The sequence below is a fragment of the Cavia porcellus genome, unplaced genomic scaffold (assembly GCF_034190915.1).
Source record: "Cavia porcellus strain 051 isolate PalLab524CR breed Dunkin Hartley unplaced genomic scaffold, mCavPor4.1 scaffold_5, whole genome shotgun sequence".
Taxonomy (NCBI): domain Eukaryota; kingdom Metazoa; phylum Chordata; class Mammalia; order Rodentia; family Caviidae; genus Cavia; species Cavia porcellus.
This window is the reverse complement of record NW_026947488.1, coordinates 27,253,679-27,278,646: the sequence shown is the minus strand read 5'-3', so window position 1 is coordinate 27,278,646 and position 24,968 is coordinate 27,253,679. Positions and strand designations below refer to the sequence as shown.

Genomic DNA, 24,968 nt, shown 5'->3' with positions numbered 1-24,968 from the left:
ATGTGCCTAGTAATGTTCTTGGTGATGTGGAAAATACCCAGAAAGCTCTACTGGTTGGTAAGAGAAGACTAACACATGAGACAAAAGAGGAATTGGCACAAAATGGAATATTTGGGTCAGGGGTTGAATTGGTGGTTTAAATTCTTTTTTTTTTTTAGTACCCAGGATCGAACACGACCACATACTTGTAAGGCAGGCACTAATATTTATGCCTCTGAGCTAAATCCCCGGCCTTCGTGGTTTACATTCGTAAGAGCTATGAAGACTTAAGTGTATCTCCTTACTGACCACTATGCAGTATGACATAGGGATAGGTGTTGGCCTCCCTGAAGTCCAGACTGTTTAGTGACCCTAAGTTCCTCCTGATTGGTTGTTTTTCAGCCTCTTTGATGTTGTTTTCCTACAACATACTTTCTTACAACTTAGACCATTGATGATGGACCTTTTAGAGCTTTCAATGATAAAGATAGTCTGCTGCTGCATGCATGCCGTAGGATTGTCATCATTGACCTAGACCATGGCCAAGACATAGTACATTATTTACTAAATATGAAAACTTGTCAAAGCTTATGCTATTTTTGTTGTGGATTAACTTTTGCTGTGGGCTAACTTCATCTTATCTCTTAAGACAAGTTTTCAACTTCTGTTGTTGTTTTGATACTGGGGGTTGAACCAAGGGTTTTCACACTGAGCTACATCCTCATCTTCTTTTGTTTTTAATTATCTTATTGCTGAACTGTTCGGGCTGGGCTAGAACTTGTGATCTTCCTATTCCTTATGGATCCATGGCAGGGACATCATATCCTAGCAAGAGTACTACTAGGCAGAGCAGAACCAGTTGACATCCTCAGCCAGGGAGCACAGAGAAGAGGGAAGAGACTGGGGCCTCACAACCTGCTTATTCATGTAACATATCTCATGTAACAGAGCATGTTATTTCCTTTCACCTTCACAACAGCCTGTGATACATATTGGTAGAGCAAGGATTGTTATCCTGTTTTCTAAATGGGCAATCTTGAATTTAAGAGAAGTAAAGTATTCTAGGGTTACATAGCTAGTAGTGGTAAAATTCACGTCCCAGGGCTCCACATCCATGAGGAATCAAAGTCTAAAAGGCTCTCCATTATTATTTTCACTTAAAACTAGGCCCATTATGGGGTGAAGTTTAGGCTTTGTTCTTACCTGTCTTTTTTAGAGATCCTTATTTAAATCTAATACAGATTGAGAAATGGAGATGTGTATTACCATGGCACAGTCTTACTCAGAGCATCCACAGAATGTAAAGTTTTAACAGTAATAGAATACTTTGGGTTCTTGCAGTGTGTGCCCTTGGGATCTTGTTGTCTAGAGCTTGTGGTACATGGGAGACCTTGCTGGAAACCATGGCTTAAGGATCTCTTTTTGTCCCACTTTTCACTTGTATTTTTTGAGGGTTCTTTAGGCTGTTTTATTCAAGATATTTATTTTTTCATTAAACATTTAATGAGCATTTAGTCTGGTGATCTCTACTGTATTCAAGGAGCATTTCTTAATACTAGAATTTTAACAATATTCTTGAAGAGACTCTTGCATCTGGTGACACTTCATCCTTCATGACATTTCAGCTCTTGGTTACAATGATAGAAGTGACCCTTTTGTACTCACAAGGAAAAGTTTTTATAGGAATTCCTAGTGATACATATTGCTATCTCATTTTTCTCATTTTATAGGTCAGATAAAGCACAAAGAACTTGATACTTTGCAAGGTTACATCACATAAGTAGTTTAACTTTTTGGGATTTAGGGGTAGCAGGGTCTTGCTATGTAGTTTATGATGGCCTTGAACTCACTATATAACCGGGTGGATCTTGAACTTGCCACAATATTCCTGCCTTTAGCCTAAGTGTTGGGAGCATGTGCTACCATTCTTGACCACATAAGTAGTTTAGTAGCAGAATGAAAGTATTTTGTTTTCAGAGATTATTTTTGACCACATTTCATGGTTTTTCACATGAAAGTAAAAATTCAGACTTTACCTCCTGTTTGATGGCAGACCATGTGTTTAGCTCCTATTCACAGCAAGTTATATTCCCCTCTACAGTGTCCCATGGCCACTCAGCTTTGGTCATGTTGAAAGATAACTCAATTCGAGCAAAAAGTTTTGTACACTTAGAAACACTTAAGAAAATTTGGCTATCTACCTTCTAACAGCATATTCAACTACTAAACTCATCAGTGTATTAATGAATGTACTGTTGAACATAGCACCTCTCATGATCTAGTCACCTCCTAAACACCTGAGGCTTTTGGAGGGCATTTTAGATCTGAACCATAATGGGTAGATATCTGCCAATCCCATTATTGACCCTAATTTTGTGATCCGGAGTAAGTCATTTTCCCTGGACCTTAATTTTTTATTCACACTTAATGGCAGGGTATATACTTTATTCAGTTTCATAGCATCTTGCTTAACAAGGACTGTCATGTAATGGGTATTGAATACTGACCCATTGATTACATCTCTTAAGGGTTCTTTCAGTCTCAGCATTTTTTCAGGATGTTAGATAATTACTCTGCCCCGCTTTTGTAGCATCATGTTTCCTGCATAGTTTACCTGGAAGTGTAATTTTAACTTCCTCATGTCTGTTTTAGGTATTCTTCATTCTGGGTGCTTTGAGATAGCCCACATAGTGCTATGAAATTTGCCTTGGGGAAAGTACCAGAGATAACACAAACTAAGGAGGAGAATGGGCTAGTTACAAAGTCAGGAAAGCCCTCTTACTCCATTCCTACACAGTGGGGCTTGAGCCTGCAGTAGCACTGCCTTGCCTGAGTAATGGCTGCAGCCTGGAGTAGGGTTTTCCATGAGCTGCATCAGAGTCTCCAGTAATTGGAACATGGCAGCTTCCGACTTATAATGGATGGCAGAATAAGAAAGGGTATTTGTCATTGCCTGACTTCCCTGTGGGAAAGAGGCTCATAAGTCACAGCTGACAAACCCTTGGGTGACTTTTAAACTTCATTTACAGAAAAGAATAGCTATAATCAACCAATGGCAAGCAGTGAGTAATCTTGCCACATTATCACTGTGAGGGGCCAGCCCCTTAAGGCTGGGAAGGGAGGGAGGCTGTCCTCCAGACTCATAGTAAGTGCTGATTGGCTCTTGGACTTGAGAGTGTGCCCTTTTCAGGGCCTGAGTTTGGTGTGAAGGGTCAGAAAATGTTAAAAGCTAACTCTTTAAGGATATACAGGGCTCACCCAGCATTGAAATAATTTGGAACCAAAGTTAAGAGAACCAGTTCTGTTGTCATACAGATTTTTCCACCCGTACCATTTCCTGGTTCGAACAGAACTAAGCATCAAGCCTTAGTTTCTTCTCTGAAATGATTTTAACACTTGTCTCATAGCAAAATACTTAGCACAGTTCCTGGTCCACAGTAAGTGTTTTTATTATAATCACCTGTTTAATCCTAGAATGGCTTTTTGTGGTTCCCAATCTAAAACTCTCAACAACAAAGCCAGGATTATTCTTCCTTTGTTGCATGAATTGGGGGTGACAGGAGTCAGCAGAGCAACTTGTGGAGTAGGAAGACTGCAGGCTTAAAAATCAGACAAACTTGAGGATCTTTCATTGGTAATCATTGCAACTCATTATGACTGGATAAATTAAGCTGTCTCTGTACCTCAGTTTCTTCATCTGTAAAATGAAAGTGTAACTATTTCATTAGATGATGATCAGGCTTATGAGAGTTTATGCCTGTAAAGCCTCCCCTAAGTGCTGGGTATAATGTTGATGCATACTAAAATTGTGTGCTCCTTTTTTGTGTTCTCTAAAGACAAGCATTAGTATGCATCTATCAAGCAGAACAGGAGATAGCAATGAAAACATTGTCCTATTTCACACTCCCTTTTCTCAGGCCGACTCTGTTCTTAAGGTGTGGAGCAGGTGGTAGACACATTTTATACACTGTTTCTCCAGGTCCTTTTGTTGCCACCCAGTATGAATTCATCTTAATCAGACTCCCTTTTGGTAGAACCTTCTATGATGCTTCTAAACTTTCTGTGATTTCCTATACCACTTTGCTTTATGTTGTTTCTGAGGCAGTGGACTCCATGCCAATGCACATGTGCTTTGTGGCCATTGGTGGACACTGCCTACTGGACTGGGAGTTGCTTGAGGCCAGGTATCAGATTATTGGATGAATAAATGAGCAGTTCATTTGTTAATTAACACCTCATAGGTAACTCAGTGTCTGGATTTTTATAGTTACGATTAGATGGATAGGTAGATTTTTAAAGGACTTCTTTGGCAAAAATAAGTTAACATTCATTTGTAGGTTTCTAACTTTAGCTTTCCCCATAGCTGTGAGGAGAGTTCTCATAGATGCTGAGCCTCAACCTGAAGCCACAGTTGGGGTAGAGTTCGTGTATAAGAAGCAGGTAAAATAGGATATGCTGTACACCCAGACTATGCTGTGGGAAGAGATGACTGTGGCCCAACCTAGCCTTTTGCTTCTGCTTTTGACTACCAGGTACTTACACCAATGTTAGAGTACAAGACTAGAGCTTTGGTACAATTGAGGGATTAGAGTGGCTTAGCGAGGCCTAGAACTCTCCCTGGCCAGGGCTGTTTTCTATCCTGGCCCCATCCAATAATGTTCTGACAGAAATGGGGACAGGGCATCTTTTTAAATTGTCTACATATTAGATTCTCGAATAAAGGAGTGCCTCCATACCATTGATTTCCTTATTCTTAGGCAAAGTATGCTGTTCTGAGAGACAACATAGGGGAAAAACGTTAAATACAAACTGTGTAAGACCTAGAATGCCAGGCTGATTCATCTGCTTTCATAGGGCATTTCATAGGACTATGCACTTTCTTGAATACTTAACTGGTGCCAGCCATTAGACTATGCAGGTTGTACAAGGGACAGTCAAAATTATTGCACTGAAAGACACATTACCATAGCACTTCACCTTGCTTTGAATGTAATTATCCTATTGTTCTTGTCACTTTCTGAAGCAGTTCTGAAAGTCCTCTTTTGAGTTTTCAGTTGCACTGTGGTGCTTTCCTTGATGTCCTGAATTGATTCAGAAGATCTACATTTCATGGTCATTTTGATTTTGGGGAAGAGCTGTAAGTTGACTTTGGTGCCATATCCAGTGAGTAAGATGGATGAGTATATAGCAGTGTTTTTGTGAGCTGCTTTTCCACTGAATGACACTCAGCAGCAGCATTCACTGTACTTTTGACCATATCTTACAAAGATATGAAAAAGAACTCCCAGAACTGCTTCAAAACGTGACAAGAGTGATGGAATAAGTTTTTTCAAAGCAAGGGAGAATATTTTTGAGGAGAATTAATAGCAGTGTGTCTTTTACTGTGATCATTTCTATTTTAAAAAATTCTTTTTAAAAGAATAAAAACAGAACAAAGCAAATTAGAGCAAGAATAATGCAAGCAACATAGGACTTCACAACAAGAAACAGGAAGTCAGCAGTGGCTATCGTCTATACCTTCACACACAATACAGTCAAACAAAACAAAATAGTATAAAATCAATCAAAATAAAAGAATGAAAGTGTTATGGGACTTCAAAACAAGACAGTAGGAAATCAGCAATGGCTATCATAATGTCTCTTCAAAATAGCTATCCATACCCTCATACACAATGAAGTCAAATAATAAAAAACAGGCTAAAACCAATCAAAAGAATGAAAGCATTACAGGACTTCAGAATCAGAAAACAGGAAATGAATAATGGTTACTATAATGTGTTTCTTCAAAATACCTGTTCATGCCATCACACATAATAAAAGCAAAACAATAAAACTAGTTAAACAAAAGAATGAGCATTATAGGACTTCAAAACACAATAATAGGAAACCAACCATGATTACCATAATACATCTCATTATGTTCAAAAATAGCTGCCCATATCATCAGACACAGTAAAATCTAACAAAACAAGATAGAACAGAACCAAACCTAGCAAAATTGTGTAAAAAATACAAGAGTTGAAGACCATACAATAAGAAAACAACAGTGGTCATCACCTTCCTAGATGTTTTCTCCCTCACTTTTATAATATTGTGCATTTTGGATCCAACTAATTCCTTCTATTTTTTTATGCTAATGTTCACCTGTACGAGTTCAAACTGTTTCATTCATGAGCATGATCTCCAGTTGTATCCCTTAACCTACAAGAGCTTCAAATTATCCTTCTTTATAGCGGAGTGTCTTTCCATTGTATGAAAATGCCGTTTCTTATCCATTCTGTGATTGATGGATAAGTTACCCTTGCTTTTTTCTGGTCTCCTGTAGCCTGAAATAATTGTTTTCTCCCCCTTTGATTTTTAGTCTGTGAATTTCCTTTCAAGTTAAATGTGTTTGTTATATACAGTATATTGATGCATCTTGTTTTTTGGTTCACTGTCCCACTGTTTCTTTTTATTGCTGAGTTGAGGCCATCTACATTAATGGTTACAACCAGCATACATTGGTTTGTCTCTGCAATGCTATCCTCCTGCTGTTGGTCCTCCACTTTTCCCCTTCATTCAGTTGCCTGCCCTGTTTGGTGATCCTCCTCTGCTGCTGTTTCTGGAACTATGATCATCTTTTTTTTTTTTTTTTTAAGAGAAAGAAAAAGAAAACAAAAATGGTAAAAACAGTACAGAATTTCAGAAAAATAAACAGTAAGAAATCACCAGTCGATAAGTTATATACCATCATCTTAAAAATAGTTGCTTGAGTTACAAAATTAAAGCATACAAAGTGATATTCAAATGACACTGCAAACAGTTCCGCTCAGTGATCCAACAAGAACTTAGTAATATGGTTATCAGTCCTACACGCTTGTTTTTTATCTTAAAAAGGGTAAGATTAAACAGAACAAAACAGTTTATAAGGAAACAAAGAAACACAGATTTCAAAGCAAGTCCACTGGAGATCTTCACTGTTTATCTTATTTTCTCTAGTTTTCTTCCAAATAGTTGCCCCCCTCTTCACACACATTGAATATATACTGAACATTATAGAACTGATCAAATCATTACAGGATGATGAAGGCTTTTTAGGTCTTCAAGACCTATTTTGGGAAAGTCAATAATGACTACCATAGTGTTTCTCAGTCTCTTCATAGTAGCTGTCTTTATATTTACGTATACTGAAATTGAACATAAGAGACTAGACTAATACCAGTCTGAACATTGAATGATAGTATCATGATCATCTTTATCTCTCTCTAGTATATCCTTTAGCATTATCTGTAGGCTTGGTTTGGTGGTCATGAATTCCTTCACTTGTTCTTTATCATGGAAGTATTTTATTTTTCCATCAATTTTGAAAAATAGTTTTGCAGGGTACATCAATCTGGGTTGGAAGCTATTTTCTTTCAGGGTTTGAAACACTTCACTCCAAATTCTTCTTGACTTGATGGTTTGTGTTGACAAGTCTGCCGTGATTCTGATTGGTTTTTCTTTATAGGTAATGTGTTTCTTTTCTCTAACAGCTTTTAATATTTCTTTTCTTGTGCCAAATTTCTAGAATCTTGATGACAATTTCTTTTTTAATGTAAGCATTCATCCTGTATTTTTAATTACACCTCATACATGTTATCTCTAGTCCTGAAAGGTTGGTACACATATACAATTCATGTTTGGAAGCTGAGGTAAGAATGAGGTTAAGGGACATGGCCAGGGTGGCAATTCTTCGTGGTAGGACTAGATTTGGAATTTAGTCCTTTTTGACTCCAGAGCTTGTAGTGTTTTGCTGTTTCTTACACATTTTTTGTTATTAGGAAACAGGAAAAAAAAAAAAAACCAAAAATAAAACCAGGTCCCTAGAAAGAGGGCTTCTTGGCATGTGAGTAGAGCACAAAGCTTGTAACAAGCCTTTTGTTTCTCAGTGTGGAGACAGGGCCAGCACTCAGGAAATGCTTATTGAATGACTGAAGGGGATAGAAATTGGGTAAATAGAAATAGATGTAATCCTGTATCCTTTTTATGATTTGTTAAAAGATGGAGTGGGGCACTTTTACATTGATTAGCATGTTTGAGTCCTGGATCTGAAAGGTAATCAGAGAAAAAGTAATGTTTTCAGAATAAGGATAATAGGCCCAGAGAAATTACATGACTTAACGACACTGAACCAAGAACAGTAGGGCCAAGGCCAAGCCCTTTTGGGCCTGTAATCAGCACCCCTTATAAACCACCCTTCTAGGAGCATGTGGCAGACTGGAAGCTAAGGCTTTTCATGGGAATGGAAATGGTCAGCAATTAAAGAGCATTCCTTGGGGAAATTAGTCCTGTCTGGCCAGTAGTGATCATGTGGGTAATGCTAATAAGTGGGGGCCTGGTGAGCTTAATGAGATTAATAGATGTTCTGTCATCCCTGGCTGCCTATAAGGAGTCTCTGGACCAAGGAGGCCCTGGACACTGGTCTGTATAATTGCTTGACTTTCTTTAGAAATAGTCCCCATACAACAGATAGCTATTTTCCTCCTAAGCTACCCAGATGTCCCCAGGGTTATCTAAGGTTGCTGAGCCTCATAGCCTTGCAGGAGAATAAAGCCAGACATGTCTGCAGGTCAAGCTAAAGCACAGACACAAGACAGTGCAAGCAGTAAAGACTGAAAATAGCAGCTCTTCCTGTGAGATGAACATTTCAGGAGATAGGGGCCAAGACTGGATCTAAGAAGCAGAGTGGGAGGGACAGAGGGGTGACAAGGCAGAATCAGAGACATGGGATAACTGTTAAAAGAGTGATATTAGATCTTGAGCAAGTTCTCTAGTCTTTCTCCCCCCCTCCCACTGGTTATAAGTCATTTTACTTATCTTTGGCTTTTTAAAATTTCTACGATTGAATTAATATCAGGATGAAGGATACTGTCATAACAAACCACTGGGTAATTTATATTCTTCTATATAATAAACATGCATGTGTATAGTGGAATATTATTGAGTTGAAAAAAAGAAAATCATTTCTTTTGTCAAAAAATGGGTAGAACTGAAGATCATTGTCTTAGTTACTTTTTTTTTGTTTTCTGAGACAAAATACCCAATGCCCAAAGTTAAAGGAGGAAAGCTTATTTGGCTCACAGTTTGTAGAAATTTCAGGCATGATTGTCTTGTTCCAAGGCAAGATAGCAAAGCAGAGGGGCATCTCGAGAGAAACAGTTCATAGCCAAACAGGGCAGGCAGAAGGCAACAAGCAGCAGGCCTGCCTTCTGGAAGCTCTCTCTCTTTTATCCCTTCCAGGCTACATGCCTTTTGGGTGGGTGCCCATAATCCCAGCATCACATACTCTAGATCCAGCCCTATCTAAAAAGCTCTACCTGTGAACTCATGAGGTTTTGGGGGACATCTAGATGCACAAGCTCTAATAATCATGTTAAATAAAATAAGCCAGATTCAAGCAAAACAAATGTAGCATGTTTTCTGTAATATCCAGAGTCTTAAAAAAGAAAAGATGGCATGAAAGTGGGAAATTATTATTGGGTAAAAAGAAAGGACTTAAGGGAGAGATAGGAGGGGACATAAAAGTAACAGGGAAAATGAATATGATCAAAATGTTACATATGTGTAAGAATATCACTTTGAGGCTGAGTTTGTTTTTTTGTCTTTTTTTGGTAGCTGGAATCGAACTAAAGACCCAGGCACGCGCTTAGGGTGCTGAGCTAAATCTCCGGCCCTCTGAAGCTCAATATTTTATAAAGTTAATAAACAATAATAAAAATAAAATTTGGAAGAACACTCATGCATTTAAAATTAAGAACAAAAACAATTGTCAAACAGTACCAACTTTTTAAAAAATGATGTTTTCTTACCTAGCTGAATGATCTGCTATTTTGCCTAAGTTTAAATATTACTGGGAATACATTAGCGCTCTTTTATTGATCTTTGCAGTATTGGAGACAAAGGCTTAAACAAAAAAATGGAAAATATTAAATTTTTTTATAAAATAAGAAATTTCTTACACTTTCAGAGACTGAGAAGTTCAAAATCAAGACATCCGCAAATTCAGTCTCTGGTGAAAGTGCGCCTCCTGGTTCACAGATAGCTGTCTTTTTGTTGTCAAGTTAGGTCCCTGGGACCAATGAGGGCACTAGAACCATTTGTAAAGACTTTCGCCCATATTCACCTTCCAGAAGCCTCACTACCCAATACTTTTAGATAACTCTGGTTTAAAAGGAAAATAGCTGTCAGTGATGGGAAACTATTTCTGGAGAAAGCCAAGCAATTAGATTAGTGTCCAGGGCCTTTTTGGTCCAGAGGATCTGCTTACCAGGCAGTTGGGGATGACAGAACATCTGTTAATGTCATCAACATGTTCAGGCAGGACTGTAATTCATATGGCTTGGTGCCAGGTGACTCTGAACCACCATTAATACATGCATGATTCATAAGGGTGCATGGGACAGTCTCATCTGGTGGTCACCTCACCCCCATGGGCCAGTCACACATATAACCACTAGTAGATCAAGGGAGCAGAAACATTTCAAACTTGCCAGCCCCCCCCCCCCCATCTTATTGAGGATTAGATTTTAACATAGAATGAAAAGGAGTGTACACAGACCAAAGCAGACATGACTGGCTTTGTTTATTAAAGTCCTGTGCAAGTATAAGGAATTATAGTAGAAATGAAGGCAAGCATGAAGGAAGGATGTGTGGCCAATCATGGAAACAATACCCAAGGGATGTCTACATACACAGTTTTCCTCTATGGTTTCTGTTTTTGTAGTCAAAACTCATGACCTTGTACTTGCCAGGCAGGCAGGCACTTGTGCTGCTGAGATAAACATACCCCAGCCCTATTTTTTGTTTTTGTTTCTGTTTTTTTGTGCCAGGAATCAAGCTCACGACCTTGCACTCGCCCTGTTTTTGTAGTCTTACAGACTTGAGTCCTAGTTGTAACTTTACTCAGCCAGTTGCTTTAGTTCTTCTATCTAAATACCTCCTTATAGACTATTGTGAGAATTAAATGAGGTGAGAAACCTAAAGCTTCTGACACAACATTAACATTCAGAGTTAGAGGCTCTTTTTACTAGGATGCTTCATTAGGGTCTCATTTACCCTAAGTTTAGGGCAGAGGGAGTGCCTTTTAGGCCTTCTCTACTTTTGCAAAGCCCCCTTTGTTTCACATATGGACTTGGCTCTAAAACACAGTTTCTGTTGAAATTTTCAACTGTGAAATACAATTTGTTTTTGGCAAAGTTCTTTGGTTCTTAGTAGCCTGGAGAAGCCAGCCTATTCTTTGAGTTATAAATGGCATTTAAAAGCCTTTGCCCCTGGTGGGTTTTAATTAGCTTAAGGCTACAGCTTAAAGGTAAAGACTTTTATCTGGGAGGCAGCCTGTTTCTTCTGAAAAAGTACGTTTTGGGATACTATGTCCTCCTCAGAATCCTGACTGGGTGGCATGGGGGACCATCTCATACTAGCCCTAAAGGAAAAATGGAATATAAGAATTGTGGGGCTTAGAGGACCTTGGGATAGTCTTGGCTTTGCTGTTGAGTAGCTATGACATGCTGACCAGGTGTTTTTCCCAGAGTGAAGACATATAAACTGTGTTCAGCAAGGTCCTGCTAATCTGACCTTGTAGAAGATTTTAAGAACATACTTCTTTTTTCTTTTCTTTCCTTCCCTGTTATTACTACCAAGAACAATCTTTCCATGCACATTCTCAGCTCATTGCTAAGGTCAGGCCTCTGGAACTGCAGACATCTTGCTCTTACATATATCTGGTCTGTAGGGCAGAGTTTGGGCCAGGGGAGAAAATAGCCTATCAAGTCAAGCAGCTTCTGCTGAATAGGATAGTAGTATTTTCTTAGGGCTTCCATTCCAAAGGAGAAGAAAGAACACGTGTAGGTATTGAGGTGAGGGTGATTGGTCTGCGAAGGTAGATTTTTGGGTCAGATTAGAAAAAGGAGTCCGGGACCTGTATGTTAGGAGTGGCTCTCCTCCAGTCCCCTTTTTGTGTTCTCAACACTTCAGGAAAGCATACCAGGCCTTCCTGGCAGATATCCTTATCATATTTTCCCTAAGATTTATTAACACTTTTTCAAAGTCTGCCTTCTACATTATAGGGTAGAGTAAGAGTACAAATGGACACCCTGCACCATATGTCTTAAATAGTTGAAGGCTGTACACAAAGCTCACACGTTGAATTCTTTTTTTTGGGGGGGGGTAATTGGAGATTGAACACACAACCTCGCCTTGCCAGGCAGGCGCTTATGCCACTGAGCTAAATCCCCAGTCCTACAAATAGAGACATTTATAATAACTGGAAGAAACAAGTCTATACTTAGAATTATAACACCCTTGAGGTTTCTGTATCTCAACTTGACAGTACAGGGAGACCTAGTATTGGGCCCACCTCTTGTTCCTAACTCCATTTCTCACTTTGTGATGCCTCATGGACTAATGTGTTGTCATTGAAGTTTTCCCACAACCTCACAGATACCCGGGCTTTTGGAGTTGAGTGTTTATATAGCAGCAGCACAGCCTGCCCTCTAAAAGGTTATGTGGGTCTTAAAAAGTGGGTTTGTTATGGTCACTCAGATCCATATATTCAGTGGTCTTGTTAGTTGCTTGTTGACCAAACCAAAGGCCACTCCAAAGAGATAGAGGGGCCTTGTTTCCCATCAAATCACTATCTGAGGTATAGGTGTATGAATCTTTTATAGCAAGGATCTGAGGGGAGAGGGAATACAAGTGAGACAGTAGTAGACATCTGTGCTTGTTTCATCTCCTGGATCCTGAATTCCTGGTGCCAGCACCTGCATATTCTGTCAGTTCATCTAGGCTGAGGAAAAGAGAGGGTGGCATTTATGCTCTAGCCGTAAGTCTGGAGAAGTCATTTGTCTCTAAAGGAAGCAGTTCTAATTCTTAAAAGTTCCGTTATTATGTAGGTTACAGATTGGAGGGTGGCTTAGATGAATGCCTAAGAGCATAGGACATTCTCCAGATAGGCTGTTCTCCTTAGCTTGGTGAATTCCTCACGTCCTGACTGTTTTTTCCACACATTAGAAAACAGACCTTCATATAATAGAACTCCTGTCTGCTTCTCAGTGGTATCATACAGAATCTCTCCAGTCTGAGGACTTACATATAAGGCCCACAAGTGGTGGTGTTAATCTTGCAAAGACCTAACAGTTTGCATCTCTCCAGACCCCAGGGAAGGAGCTTAAAAAGTCTGAGTAAGACTAACCTGAAAGACTACTTAGCAGCAAACAGTGAGTACTAGTTCTTTCAAAGTACCACTATCAGGTGCTTAGCAAATACTGCATCTCAGTGGTGTTAGGGACCCCTGCAGAGGTCTGAGGGAACTCAAAACTGTTGTATTCCTGCCAAGGCAGTGGCAGAGCCAGCAGTCATCAGCAGATCTCTGAAACATCATCACTGCTTCCCTTTTGTCTCAGTCCACAATACAGATCTGATTAACTTCCCTCAGACAAATCAAGTGGCATCTCTGGCATCAGCTCTGAACAGAACCAGTCATCTGTGTTTATAGAGGAGCCCACAGACTTTTTATATACACTCATGGATGGATAAGGAATTCATCCTTGAACTACTTGTCATCCAAGTAGAGAGAGACTTGTTAGAACAGTGAAGAATGAGGAGCCTGAGAACATAACACAGATTGAGATTTCCTGGGGCATATGGACAGTGTTGGGTGTTCTTAAGGTTTATCTCCTGTGTGTCCTTTACTGCTTTATAAATGTCAATGATTGGATCTAAAGATAAAATGAGTTACAGATATCTGTCTTTTCTAAGTCAGTTCTTGACACCAGGCCCTTTATCAGTAGCAGTGATAGTTCCCTGCAGTGTCCTTGCTTTAGAATAATGCATGCCTGACCCCCAATATGTTTGTTGAGTTTATTACAAACCTAGCTTTAGGAATTGTTTCTTCTCTAGAATCCCAAACTCTGATACAGTCTCTGATTTCCTTGTAAACAGTGCCACCTGCTGATTAGAATATGTTCGCTTCACCTGAGATCTCTTCCCTAGTGGGACAAAAGCTGGCAGATTTCCCCAGCTCATATTCTTCTCTACTGAATTTACTGAAAAGATTTTCTCTCTACCCCCATCTTAGGTAAATGGGTTGGTAGGCTGATGAGAATTTCTCTGCATGCTGCCTGGGGGCTTTAGCACCTTGTGAAATGGCTCTAGATTGAGATTTGAGTTTCAGCACCCATGCACATGAGTACAAGGCTGGCACAGGTAGTGCAAATGCCAAGGCTTAACTGTAGGCCTTGCTTACTAAAGTTGAGTCTCCTTTCCTCCTCCTCCCTGAAACCTGTGCACAAGTGTAACCCCAGTGGTAAGGGGTGGGAAACATTGCCACAGTGTAGAAAATAAAAACTTAGCTGAAAATTCATCTTTAAGACAAACAGAACAAAACTTTGAATGTATAAGTATAAAAATGATAATCACTAAAAATAATTTTTAGACAAGTTATCTCTTACTGAGATATCAGTAGGAGACAACAGTACTGAGATAAGTTATCTCTTATTTAAGTTGGCTTTAGCTCTGGGAACCAGAATGATGAAGTTGAGGGCAGTGAACTTTAGGAACCAGCTAACCTGTATTTAAATGCCTATTACTGGTAAGTTAGTGATCTTACTAAAGCCTCAAATTTCTGTTAAAAAGAAAAAAAGACAACATTCACTTGTGGGATCTGAAATTACTCAATATCATATGCGACATTCACGTTAAAATGAGTTTCAAGACTTAGAGAAGAGCATAATACTGGGTTCTACAAATTACAACTCTTATTTTTCCACTGTAAATTTTTACTTTAGTGTAAATAATGGCCAGCTTTGCATCTCAGGAGCTGTACCTGGGGGATAAAGGAAGCAGTCTTTTTTTTTTTTTTTTTTTTTTTTTTTTTTTTGTCTTTTTCCTTTTTATCGGTACCAGGGATCGAACTCACGACTGCCTGCTTGCAAGGCAGGCGCTTATGCCGCTGAGCTAAATCCCCAGCCCCCAGGAAGCAGTCTTTTTAAGTGTTTACCCACTTGGTACCACGAAAGGCAAGGTATGTACAAAAGTGTCAAACCAAGAGTTTTACACCCAAGTGCTGCTGTGTCTACCACATTCTGCACATGTTTACCTGAGCATCATGAGGGTTTGTTACACCCATATCACTCTAAGATTTGGTTTTTTAAAAGCAGTTTTCTTTTAATTTTTCTGGTAGAACTATCCCAGTTCAGTAGAGTGGCACATGAAAAACCAGATTTGCAAGTTTTGGAGGAGGTCAAAAGTGAAATCAAATTACTCATGCATGAGTGGTAAAATGATCCATTATGGTAAAATACATGTTTCTATAACAGAACAGAGTTGTGGGGTGGATGATGATTATGACAATGAAGACGACAGTGACTTTGATGCTAGTCATGTGAGCCAAAGTTCCTCTGATACAGTAAGAGTTTTTGGCGCGGTTAGAAGACAGAATATAAAATAGAGTGGCCTTTATTTTAAGAATGTGGAAAGAGAACCCCCGACCACTGAAGCCTGGCTTTCTCTTTGCCGGACACGTGGTGTGAGGGCATACATATAGCTTAGGTTTGGGCTGGAGCCTAAGGGGCATTACTGATGCACAAGTAGCTCATTGGAATTCATTTGGCACCACAGGTAAATTGCTTAGGGGCGGGGAAGGTGACCTTCCACCTTCCACCACTGCAGCGTCCCCTTTAGGGCAAAATCCTTTCATTCCCATCTTTTTATTATTAGGGAAAAGGGCAAAGTTTTTCTTTCTTTTACTACTTCCTGCTGAAAGGGGGGTGCTGTGCTGGGGTTTAGGAGGGTTGATTGGCTGACAGTTGATGTCCATGTAGAAGCTGGTGCCAAGTGTTTTAACCAGGACAATTTTATCACTGGTGAATGCCCACACGTTAGACTGGAAAAACAAAGAGTCAAAGTGTTATGAGGAGGTGGGCCACTATCATATTTAAGGACCCAGGTGAGGTAGAAGGAAAGGTGCCTTTGATTTAGATATGTCATTTTATCAGGACCATGTTGAGGTAGAATCATTGCCACGGTGAGGTAGAATTCTGAAAAATAAGTGAGGGTTTAGGAGGAGTGAAGTTATGATAGGTGATTATTTCCCTATCTGAAAGGGTAAAAGTTAAGAGCATAGGTAGGTAGGTAAGGCTTGTCTCTGGTATGCATGATGTGGGAGTCTTTAGGAAAGGCTATTGAGAGTTCTGCTATAAAAAGGCTAATTAATAGAATGTAAGAAATTGGGAACCAAAACATGACTTAGTCTGAGAGTTTTGGCTGTGGGCCAGAGGTGGAGATGAGTGTGCAAAAGGATGGTTAGATCTAGGGCTGGGAGGGCACCACTCAGCTTGAGTGATGTGAAACCACGATGGCAGTCTAGCAACTTTGACTGCTATTGAGGTTGCCAAGAAGACCAGGTATGGACTGCTCCACCTTGGTTGTAGTCCTTGGGATGATTTGCTATAACAGGACTTTAGTAAGTATATCAGCAGTTTTCCTGGTTGTGGGAAAGGCTTTTATGTATCCTGAAAAAGTACAAACAAAGGTAAGAAGATATTTGAGAATTTTGTGGCAAGGCATGTGTGTAAAATTTATCGGTCAATCTTGACCAGGTTTGTGTCTGAGACATTGGTGAATCAGAAAGGAAGGGGTGCTATGAATCCCTGAGGAGAGGTTTAGAGATAACAGGTGTAAGCTGTTGAGACCTCAGAGTGTCTGGGTCAGTCTGTATAAACACAAAGGAATAAAAAAGCATTTTTAAAATCTAGGCCTGTAAAGTGAGTGGTGCAGGGAGGGATATAAGAGAGCATGATATAAGGGTTTGGCACCACCGAGTGGATTGGGGTAACAGCACTATTTAGTATCTTAATCTTGTACTAGAGGGTAAGACCCATCCAGCTTGAGTACCAGGAGAATGGGAGGGAATATTATCGGGTAAATGGGTAGGTTTAAAAAACCATTGTCTAAAAGGTGCTTACTTACAGGTTTAAGTCCCTGTAAATGTTTGGAAGCTATGGGATATTGGGGAACACAAGGAAGAATTGAAGGATTCCTGAGACGAATTAAAATAGACATGACATGGGCAGCGCAGGTGGGATTGGAGGTGTCTCAAACTATTGAATCAACCAGAGAAGAAGCAGTTTGGAACCTGCATGAAATAGGCCCTGTCTGTAAAAGCTACATAGGTTAGCCTTCAGTACCCCCTATAGAGACTGAGGACTTAATATGGCAGCCTGAAAACTCAAGAAGAACCCTGTACATGGCCTCTATGTCCACAAGTATAGAGAATGTCTTACCTGAGACTTGGGGCTCTGAGAAGGGCACCTTAATGGGAACTGAGTCCCGTCAGTCTTCAGCAGCAAGTTCAAGCAGATTTGTCAGCAATGAATCTGGCAGTGATGGCATTTCCTGTGAGGGCAAGGAGTTGGAGGATGGCTTACCCTCTCGTGCAGCTAGGACAGTTGCTCCAGTGACCCTGGGGCAAGGCCCCAAAGGAATGCCAGGATTGGGGCATTCTCTTGCCCAATGTCTTTGTGATACATTCAAAGCATGGTCCAGGAGGGGCTCAGACAGCTCCACCTTGTGTCGGTTTACCTGTCTCAGAGTTCCAAGTGTCACTGCTAAAAGATCAGATGGTTATTTTTTATCTCTGTGGTTGAAAACACCAAAAGCCCTATTAAGAAGGTCTCCTTGTGGGGTTTGAGGGCCAAATTTAGCCTTTTGTCTTGGGATCTGGCCCATGGTGGAAGGTATCTGTAGAATCAATTAAGTATGCAGGAGTCAAATAATACAATCAATAGGGTATTTATGATCATAACTTTAGTAATGGCTTCCCATAAGGAGGATAAGGTCCATGGAATTTTAGGAACTGATATGTCATTTATTTGTCTCATGTTAAGTATCTCTTTATGCTGTTAGAATGTGTAATGCCATCTGATTTTTGGAGGATGGCCTATTTTATTAACTTTACCTTTTTATTTAGGAGAGATCAGCTATGGTGTCATTTAACGCCAGCTGAGTATAGTTAAATATGGCTTAGTGGAGGGCTGAACCAAGGCCAGCGGACGGGCTGAGAAAGGGTCAAACCTGGCCTCTGCAAAAGGAATTTATAATTGTCTCTTACTTTCAGTTGTTGAACATGGAGAAGATTGGTAATAGTACAGTGCAGTATAGGCTGTATGCTTAACAATAGTAAAGTAGAACAAGAATAGATACAGACACAGGGAATACAGATCTCCTTGATACAGATGACAAAACAACTGCTTGACTACTTGAAATGTTATAATCTGATCAAACAACCTAATGGAAGAATCCAGTGTTAGAATTAACTCCAAATACATTGAGAGTCTTGGCAGGGGTGAAACCAATTGGACAAAATGTCAGCACTGCCAATCAGTGTTGGAAATTGTAACAGACAAAATGCTACAGGATGCTGTGAAATACACACAGACTGAAACCCCAGTAAAGCATTCTGTAGGCACTAATAGCCATATTAAAAAATGTTTTTATCATAATACCTCAGTAGTTGAACTGAAAGCATCTATAGGTCTGCTGTACTTAGCAGGGATTTCTCATGGTAATTGCAGGAATGTAAAAGACTGATGGAAAAGTGCTAAGTCAAAATATGGCATAATTATTTTTGCCCTTGTAGATGTGAAGATTTATTATGCTTTCAGTTTAGACATTTATCCTGGAACTCAGTCATCAGGTCCTTATTTGTATAGTAATAAACTGAATGATATGAATAAATTTATTTCTCCCATTTTCCAAACTAATTGGAATGTGACATTTGACAGTTAGTTTACCAGTTTCCAATTGATGTTGCATTTGCTAACAGCACAAGTTGACCAGCACAGGAACAGTATACAAGAACAGAGCAGAAATTCCAAATAAAACCATTTTCAAAAGAGAAGTGTATAGTATAGTCTTTGAATTTCAGGTAGATTTGACCTCAAAAGCAGACTGGTATTGCTGTTGTCAGCACTTCACCGTGATGGAAATATATATAGGGAAGCCTTGACAAAATGGAAACCTGGGATGGAAACTTTCTACAACAATATCAGAGGCAGAGTAAATTTTGGCGAGTTATGCAGCAATTATGATGTCACTCAAAACACAAAGTGGTTGTGTTATACTTGATCTAAACATGTGTGCAGAGTTTGCTAATTTACAGAGGAAAATAACAAAGCAAAATACCATGGAGAAATTCCTTAAAGAATTGAGCCTGGAACTCTTGGTCATTTACAGCATAGGAAAAACAAAATGTTTGTGCCCAGGGAACTATGGGGAAAAATTATGGAGCACACTGGTGAGCTGACAAGTGAATAGGCAGGCACAGCATCACAAAGACTTACTATGATAATAGGACAACCAAAAAAATGTCAACTGTGACCTACAAGAAAGGGCAGGAAAACAAAATATATGTGCTGTTGGTGTAAGTGGTACTTGTGTATGGCACATGCAATTATCATATGTGAAGACTGCCTTGTTGTGGCATTTGAAGCAAATACTGTATTTGTTGTAGAGTTCTATTGGTATTTTTATTGTAGTTCACGTAAGTTTTTATTTCCGTTATCACTTAGATTTTGTACATAAGCACACAGCTTATGTGTGCAACACAGCTGATGTGAAAATGCTGATGTTGTTTCTGAGTACTCATTAGACATTTAATATTTTATTCATATCTCATTTCCCTCCTAACTGCATTTTTATACAGCATAGTATGACAAAATATAAAGAGAAGAGAGGTAACAAGAATGTCCTGCCATGTAGGAAAGGAAAGCTAAGTTCATGTGTTCTCGGTGTAAGTGAGACCTGTGCATGAAAAATAGTTTTCATAAGACTGCCTTTGGTGTGACAGTTGAAGCAAAGATTATTTCTGTGGTAGACTTTTGTTTACCTGTACATTGTAAGTTCTTACTTCTGATGTTATCTCTTAGGTGTGTAAGGAAGTAGACAGCTGATGTGAAAATGTTATTTGAAACATGCAGTACATACTAATAATTTATTTTATGTGCTAAGTACACATTGCATAATATAGTAAGAACCTCCCAACAAAACAGCGAGACCATTGAGAAGTCAAATATTCCTACAAAAAGGCCAGGAAAGCAAACACATGTGCTGTCAGTATAAGCAACACATGTGTACAAAATGTGCTGTTGTCATGTGTGCAGACTGCCTTATGTATGGTAATTGAAGTAAAGATTTTTTTTGTAGCGTGCTATTGGTATTTTCATTATTCATACAGGAATTTACTTTTGTTGTTCTTTTTTAGACTTTGTATATCAAAAACCAGTCAGTGTTGAAAATTTTTTTTTAAATAAATCTTCAATAAATACTAAAAATGTAATGCTTTACTTTTGTGATTTTTTTCCCCTGTTAAGCATTGTTTAATGTAAAATTTATAAAATTAAAATTAATAATGTATAATTCACAAATATTCTGAAGAATAAGGGAGGGTCTCACACACCTAAGGTAATAGGCTTTTATGCCAAAAATGTGTTATATTCTACATTAAATATCTTTTTGAAATGATGGGACTAATAAAGACAGCTAGGTCTATATCTATCAAGACTAAGCAGTTTTAGTAATATGGTATTGTTCTAGAACAAGCATTACAGTACCAGAGTTACCATGTGGACTGTTTGTTACAGTTTTACATTGAAAGTGTAGGAAGATCTTCAGATTTAGATTCTAAATGGAGTAACATTTGAGTTGAATATTAGATGTTGTGGGTTTAAAAGAATTGTGTCAAGCAGACTAGACAGTCCCATTCATTAGTGCTGTGAACTCTCAGAATGTTAGATTCTTCCCATGCACAAATATAATACGTGGATCTAATTATGTAAGTACCAAATAAAGGAACATGCATAAATCATCTAGTATGAAATAGCAGCAGTAAGAGGCACCCGTTGATAGTGCAATAAGAAAACGATGCAGAAACTGAAGGCTGGATGTTGTAGGGGTCGCAGTGTGCAGGAAGGCAAAGAGCAATCCAGTTTAATCAGGATGTGAGTCATGAGCCACCCTGAGCCCAACCCAGGGACCTAGACTAACAGTGACAGTAACACTCTATCTGCAGGTGGCCACCATGTCGTTGAAGATCCAGACAAGCAATGTGACTAACAAGAATGATCCCAAATCCATTAATTCTCGAGTCTTCATTGGAAACCTTAACACAGCTGTGGTGAAGAAATCGGATGTGGAGACCATCTTTTCCAAATATGGCCGTGTGGCTGGCTGTTCTGTGCACAAAGGCTATGCTTTTGTTCAGTACTCCAATGAGCGCCATGCCCGGGCAGCTGTGCTGGGAGAAAATGGACGAGTGCTGGCCGGGCAGACCCTGGGTGAGTTAACTGTCTCTTAAGGGCTTTCCTAGAATCCTGCAAAATAGCTGGCATCCTTTATTCTCCATTTCTCCTATTAATCTCCTTTAACTCTACCACCACTTTCACACCTCTGAAATTTTATTATAACTTCAATAGTTACAGGTTGTATTTAAGTTGTAAATTAAGTAGTTACAAAGTCCTGTAGGAGAAAATTCTAGAAGCTCCTGGAAAATACTTCTGTCCTATCCCTGCCTTTCTCATTCCTGTTGTGTTGTGTTTTGACAAGGTCTTGCTATGTAGTTCAGGCTAGCTTTGAACTCACTATGTAGCCCAAGCCGGCCTTGAACTCAAAATGATCCTCCTGCCTCAGCCTCCCAAGTGCTGGGATTATAGATGTGTGCCACCACTCCCAGCTTTTCACTGCATCTTAATAAACTTTACAGTTCTATTTAAAAAATGCAGATTCCACAGAGAAAGGGAACACAGTGGACTTAGCATAGCCTGTTACCCCAGCCTATAGTTGACTCAGGTTGAAACCCTTTCTGAGAGCCAGCAGTAAGAATTAACGCACCTTGGTGGTACATAGTGTGATATACACTCGTGGTCTGCCTTAGAATATTGTTCATGTTGTGTACATATTTCTGTGTATGTTTGAAAGGTGACATCTGTATTATAATGTATCTGTGAATACGAAGCGTATAGATGAGACATTATACAAAGCATATGGAAACATAACCTTATGTTATAGGTACAGTGTATTGTTTGTGCTGGAATACACAAGTATGTAAGATATGCATGCATTCACTTGCCAGTATTTCTTGAGATTATTTCATGTGCTGAGCACTGATACAGACATAAAGATGTTTGCTAGGCAATCCATGAGAGTGTGTATTGGCTTTCTTGCATATATGCAGTTTAACTATAGAATTTTGGAGCCAAGTCTGAGTGTGCTTGAGGTGCCAGTGTTAGTGATAATGTATGAATGGGTGTGACTGTGTTTGTATGTGTTTCCATGTATCTGATTTATGCATTCTCAAGTATGCCCACGTAAACATCATATGTGTGATTGGTTTGATGGTAGTGTATGTATCTGAGTATATATGGAATATATAAATATTTGTGTGATGTCTGGGTATGAGCCTGAGTTTTGAAGACCTGTCAAATGTATGAAGGCCTTTGTCTACCATCTATATGCTATGTAAGCACATAAGTTACCATGCGTGTGTGTGATGGTGGTATGTGCACAGGCACCCTGCTATCAGGCCAACATTCTGACTCTGCCTCTTCATTCCCCACAGACATCAACATGGCTGGAGAACCCAAGCCCAACAGACCCAAGGGGCTAAAGAGAGCAGCATCTGCCATATACAGGTGGGGCTGTCTGTCTGTCTGTCTTTGTAGGATGGGGTCCTGTTTCCACAGAGGGAGTAATTACTGGTAGTAACTATCCTGAGCCTACAAGTTGGGAGGCATTTGGAGTTGAGGGCCTATGGAAAGTGGGCTGAGTGGCCATCTCTAAGCTCCAGCCCTCTCCCCTTTGTTTCCCCAGTGGCTACAGCTTTGACTATGATTACTACCGGGACGACTTCTACGACAGGTGAGCAGGGGAGGGGCGTGCCCAGGCATGAAACAGCCAAGCTGGAAGGGTCCTGAGAGATTGCTGGTGCAGCCCACTAAGTCCTCCAATTGGAAACTGAAACTCAAAAGTATAGACAGGCATTTGCCCAAAGTTGCTCCACAAATCAGTGGCAGAGCTGAGACTAGGGACCAGTTCTGCAAGTGCCCATGCCAGAGTTCCCAGCATCACACCATCTTGTCCTACAGTCTGAATCTGACTTCCCTTCCTTCTAAAGAGATACCAGGGAACTGTGTACCCAGGAACGAAACGTAAATACTATCAACTGGAATACAAAACAGTACAGTGCCAATTGCAAGCAGTTTGAATCCTCATACTTCTGCTTTTCAGTCTCCTTACCTGGGTGAGGTATCTAGCCAGCCAGAAGGCAGCCTTAGAGCTCAGCCTCTTACCCCTTATATTTATAAGGAGTTAGTTCCTGGTGGTTTATGTCCCACTGTGTATAACCCAATCCTGCCCAGACCCCAGGTTGGAAGCTGTGGGCCCCCATGCCAATGACATTAGCTGTATTGTTGAATAGAAGTCATGGCGAATACTGGCTCAGCTCTTGACTCTTCCTTATTTCCCCTCCTTCAAGCTTATCCATCCCACGCAATCTAGGAAGAACAGAACCTTTATGAGCCTTGATATTTCTCGCCCTTAAGTGGTTTTAGTTGCTATTGTGGTGTGGTGGAAATGCCTTAGCCTTAGCCTGGGTGTCAGAAGATTTAGGTGCTAATTCCAGCTCTGCCACTGAATGAGTTATGTGACTTTAGGCAAATTCTTTGAATGGGCTTGCACCAAATCATCCCTCAGGGCTCCTCTAGCTCTGGGATTCTATGGTTCAGTGATTCTGACCAAGGCCAGAGCCGCCCCCTCCCCTTGGGGGTAGAAATGCAGGGTCCCGGTTTGGATCCATTCCCAAGAGACTCCATCTCTAGCCATCACCATCCTTAGGGCAGGGACTTGGTGAGCAAAAGGATACCACAGATGGTACTTTGTCATGTATGGCATGAGAAAGTAGTGCCAGAGAATAGTCCTGACGAAGGCTGTGATTCTCTGTAGAATAGTGATAGTGGCAGATGTGGGAGAGACATCTGCTAAGCCTACTGAGCTTCTCTCTGGTCAGCAGAAAGGGAAGCCTCCTGGAGAGGGCTGGGTGATAGTGCTGACCAGGCCCTGACGTGTGATTGAGTTCCCCGGTCTTGATGTGCTGTCAAGGCTTGGCCAGAAGAGTCTAGCCTCACATCTCTGAGCTTTTCACTTCCAAATTTTAAGTAACCTGAAATTTTGCCTGGCATAAATTGTAGTGTATTTTTAACCAAGCTCTCTTACTCTGTAATCTCAAACTGACTTGGCACTGTATTAAATAGTCATCCTCATTAGGTAGATAGAGAAACTGAGCACAGGCAGATTCAGGGATTCCTGCCTGTACCTACCTCACTCCACCCCCATTCTGGGGATTCATACTGCATGGAGATGTGCAAACTGACCAGATGTTGGAGTGACAGAAGCCAAGTTGTGAAATAAGGTAGGTCTGGGTCTCAGAGAGTTCTAGGGAAAGTTCCTTTGAGGCTGGTCTGTTCAATCCTCTGTTGGTTTGGGACCACTACCACCTACTGCCTCTCCTGCCAACACTTGGCCAGGCTGGCTGGAAAGGTAGATTTGGGAGAATATCAGCAACCATCAGGGCTCAGAATGCCTTCACAGTGCAGGCAGAGATGCATAGTGCCTTGCCTTCAGCCCCTCGCAGCCAAATATGTAGGACTAGTACTGCAGTGCTCTCTGGTGGCCACGGGCCATACTGCAGCCTCTGGCCTGTTTGCTCTCACAGGCTGTTTGACTACCGAGGTCGCTTGTCACCCGTGCCAGTGCCCAGGGCAGTTCCTGTGAAAAGACCCCGTGTCACAGTCCCTTTGGTCCGTCGTGTCAAAACTACCATACCTGTCAAGCTTTTTGCCCGCTCCACAGGCGTGACTACTGGCTCAGCCAAGATCAAGTGTGAGTGACTCCATTGTTGTCTTGGATAATTTGTATTTTTATCA

General features: G+C 40.3%; 1 protein-coding gene across 7 annotated transcripts in view; it reads left to right on the top strand.

Annotated features, from left to right (window-relative positions):
- The window catches only part of Raly (RALY heterogeneous nuclear ribonucleoprotein), an 82,035-nt gene that overhangs the window by 52,769 nt on the left and 4,298 nt on the right, over positions 1–24,968 (top strand). For 6 of the 7 annotated variants that reach the window (XM_063248500.1, XM_063248499.1, XM_063248496.1 and 3 more), the window contains 4 exons: positions 21,062–21,326; positions 22,607–22,679; positions 22,858–22,905; positions 24,758–24,924. In XM_063248500.1, coding sequence (XP_063104570.1) covers positions 21,071–21,326; positions 22,607–22,679; positions 22,858–22,905; positions 24,758–24,924 — 544 coding nt within the window. In that variant the 5' untranslated portion in view covers positions 21,062–21,070. The remainder of the gene's footprint in view (positions 1–21,061; positions 21,327–22,606; positions 22,680–22,857; positions 22,906–24,757; positions 24,925–24,968) is intronic. The other variant, XM_063248501.1, reaches the window with a different exon arrangement.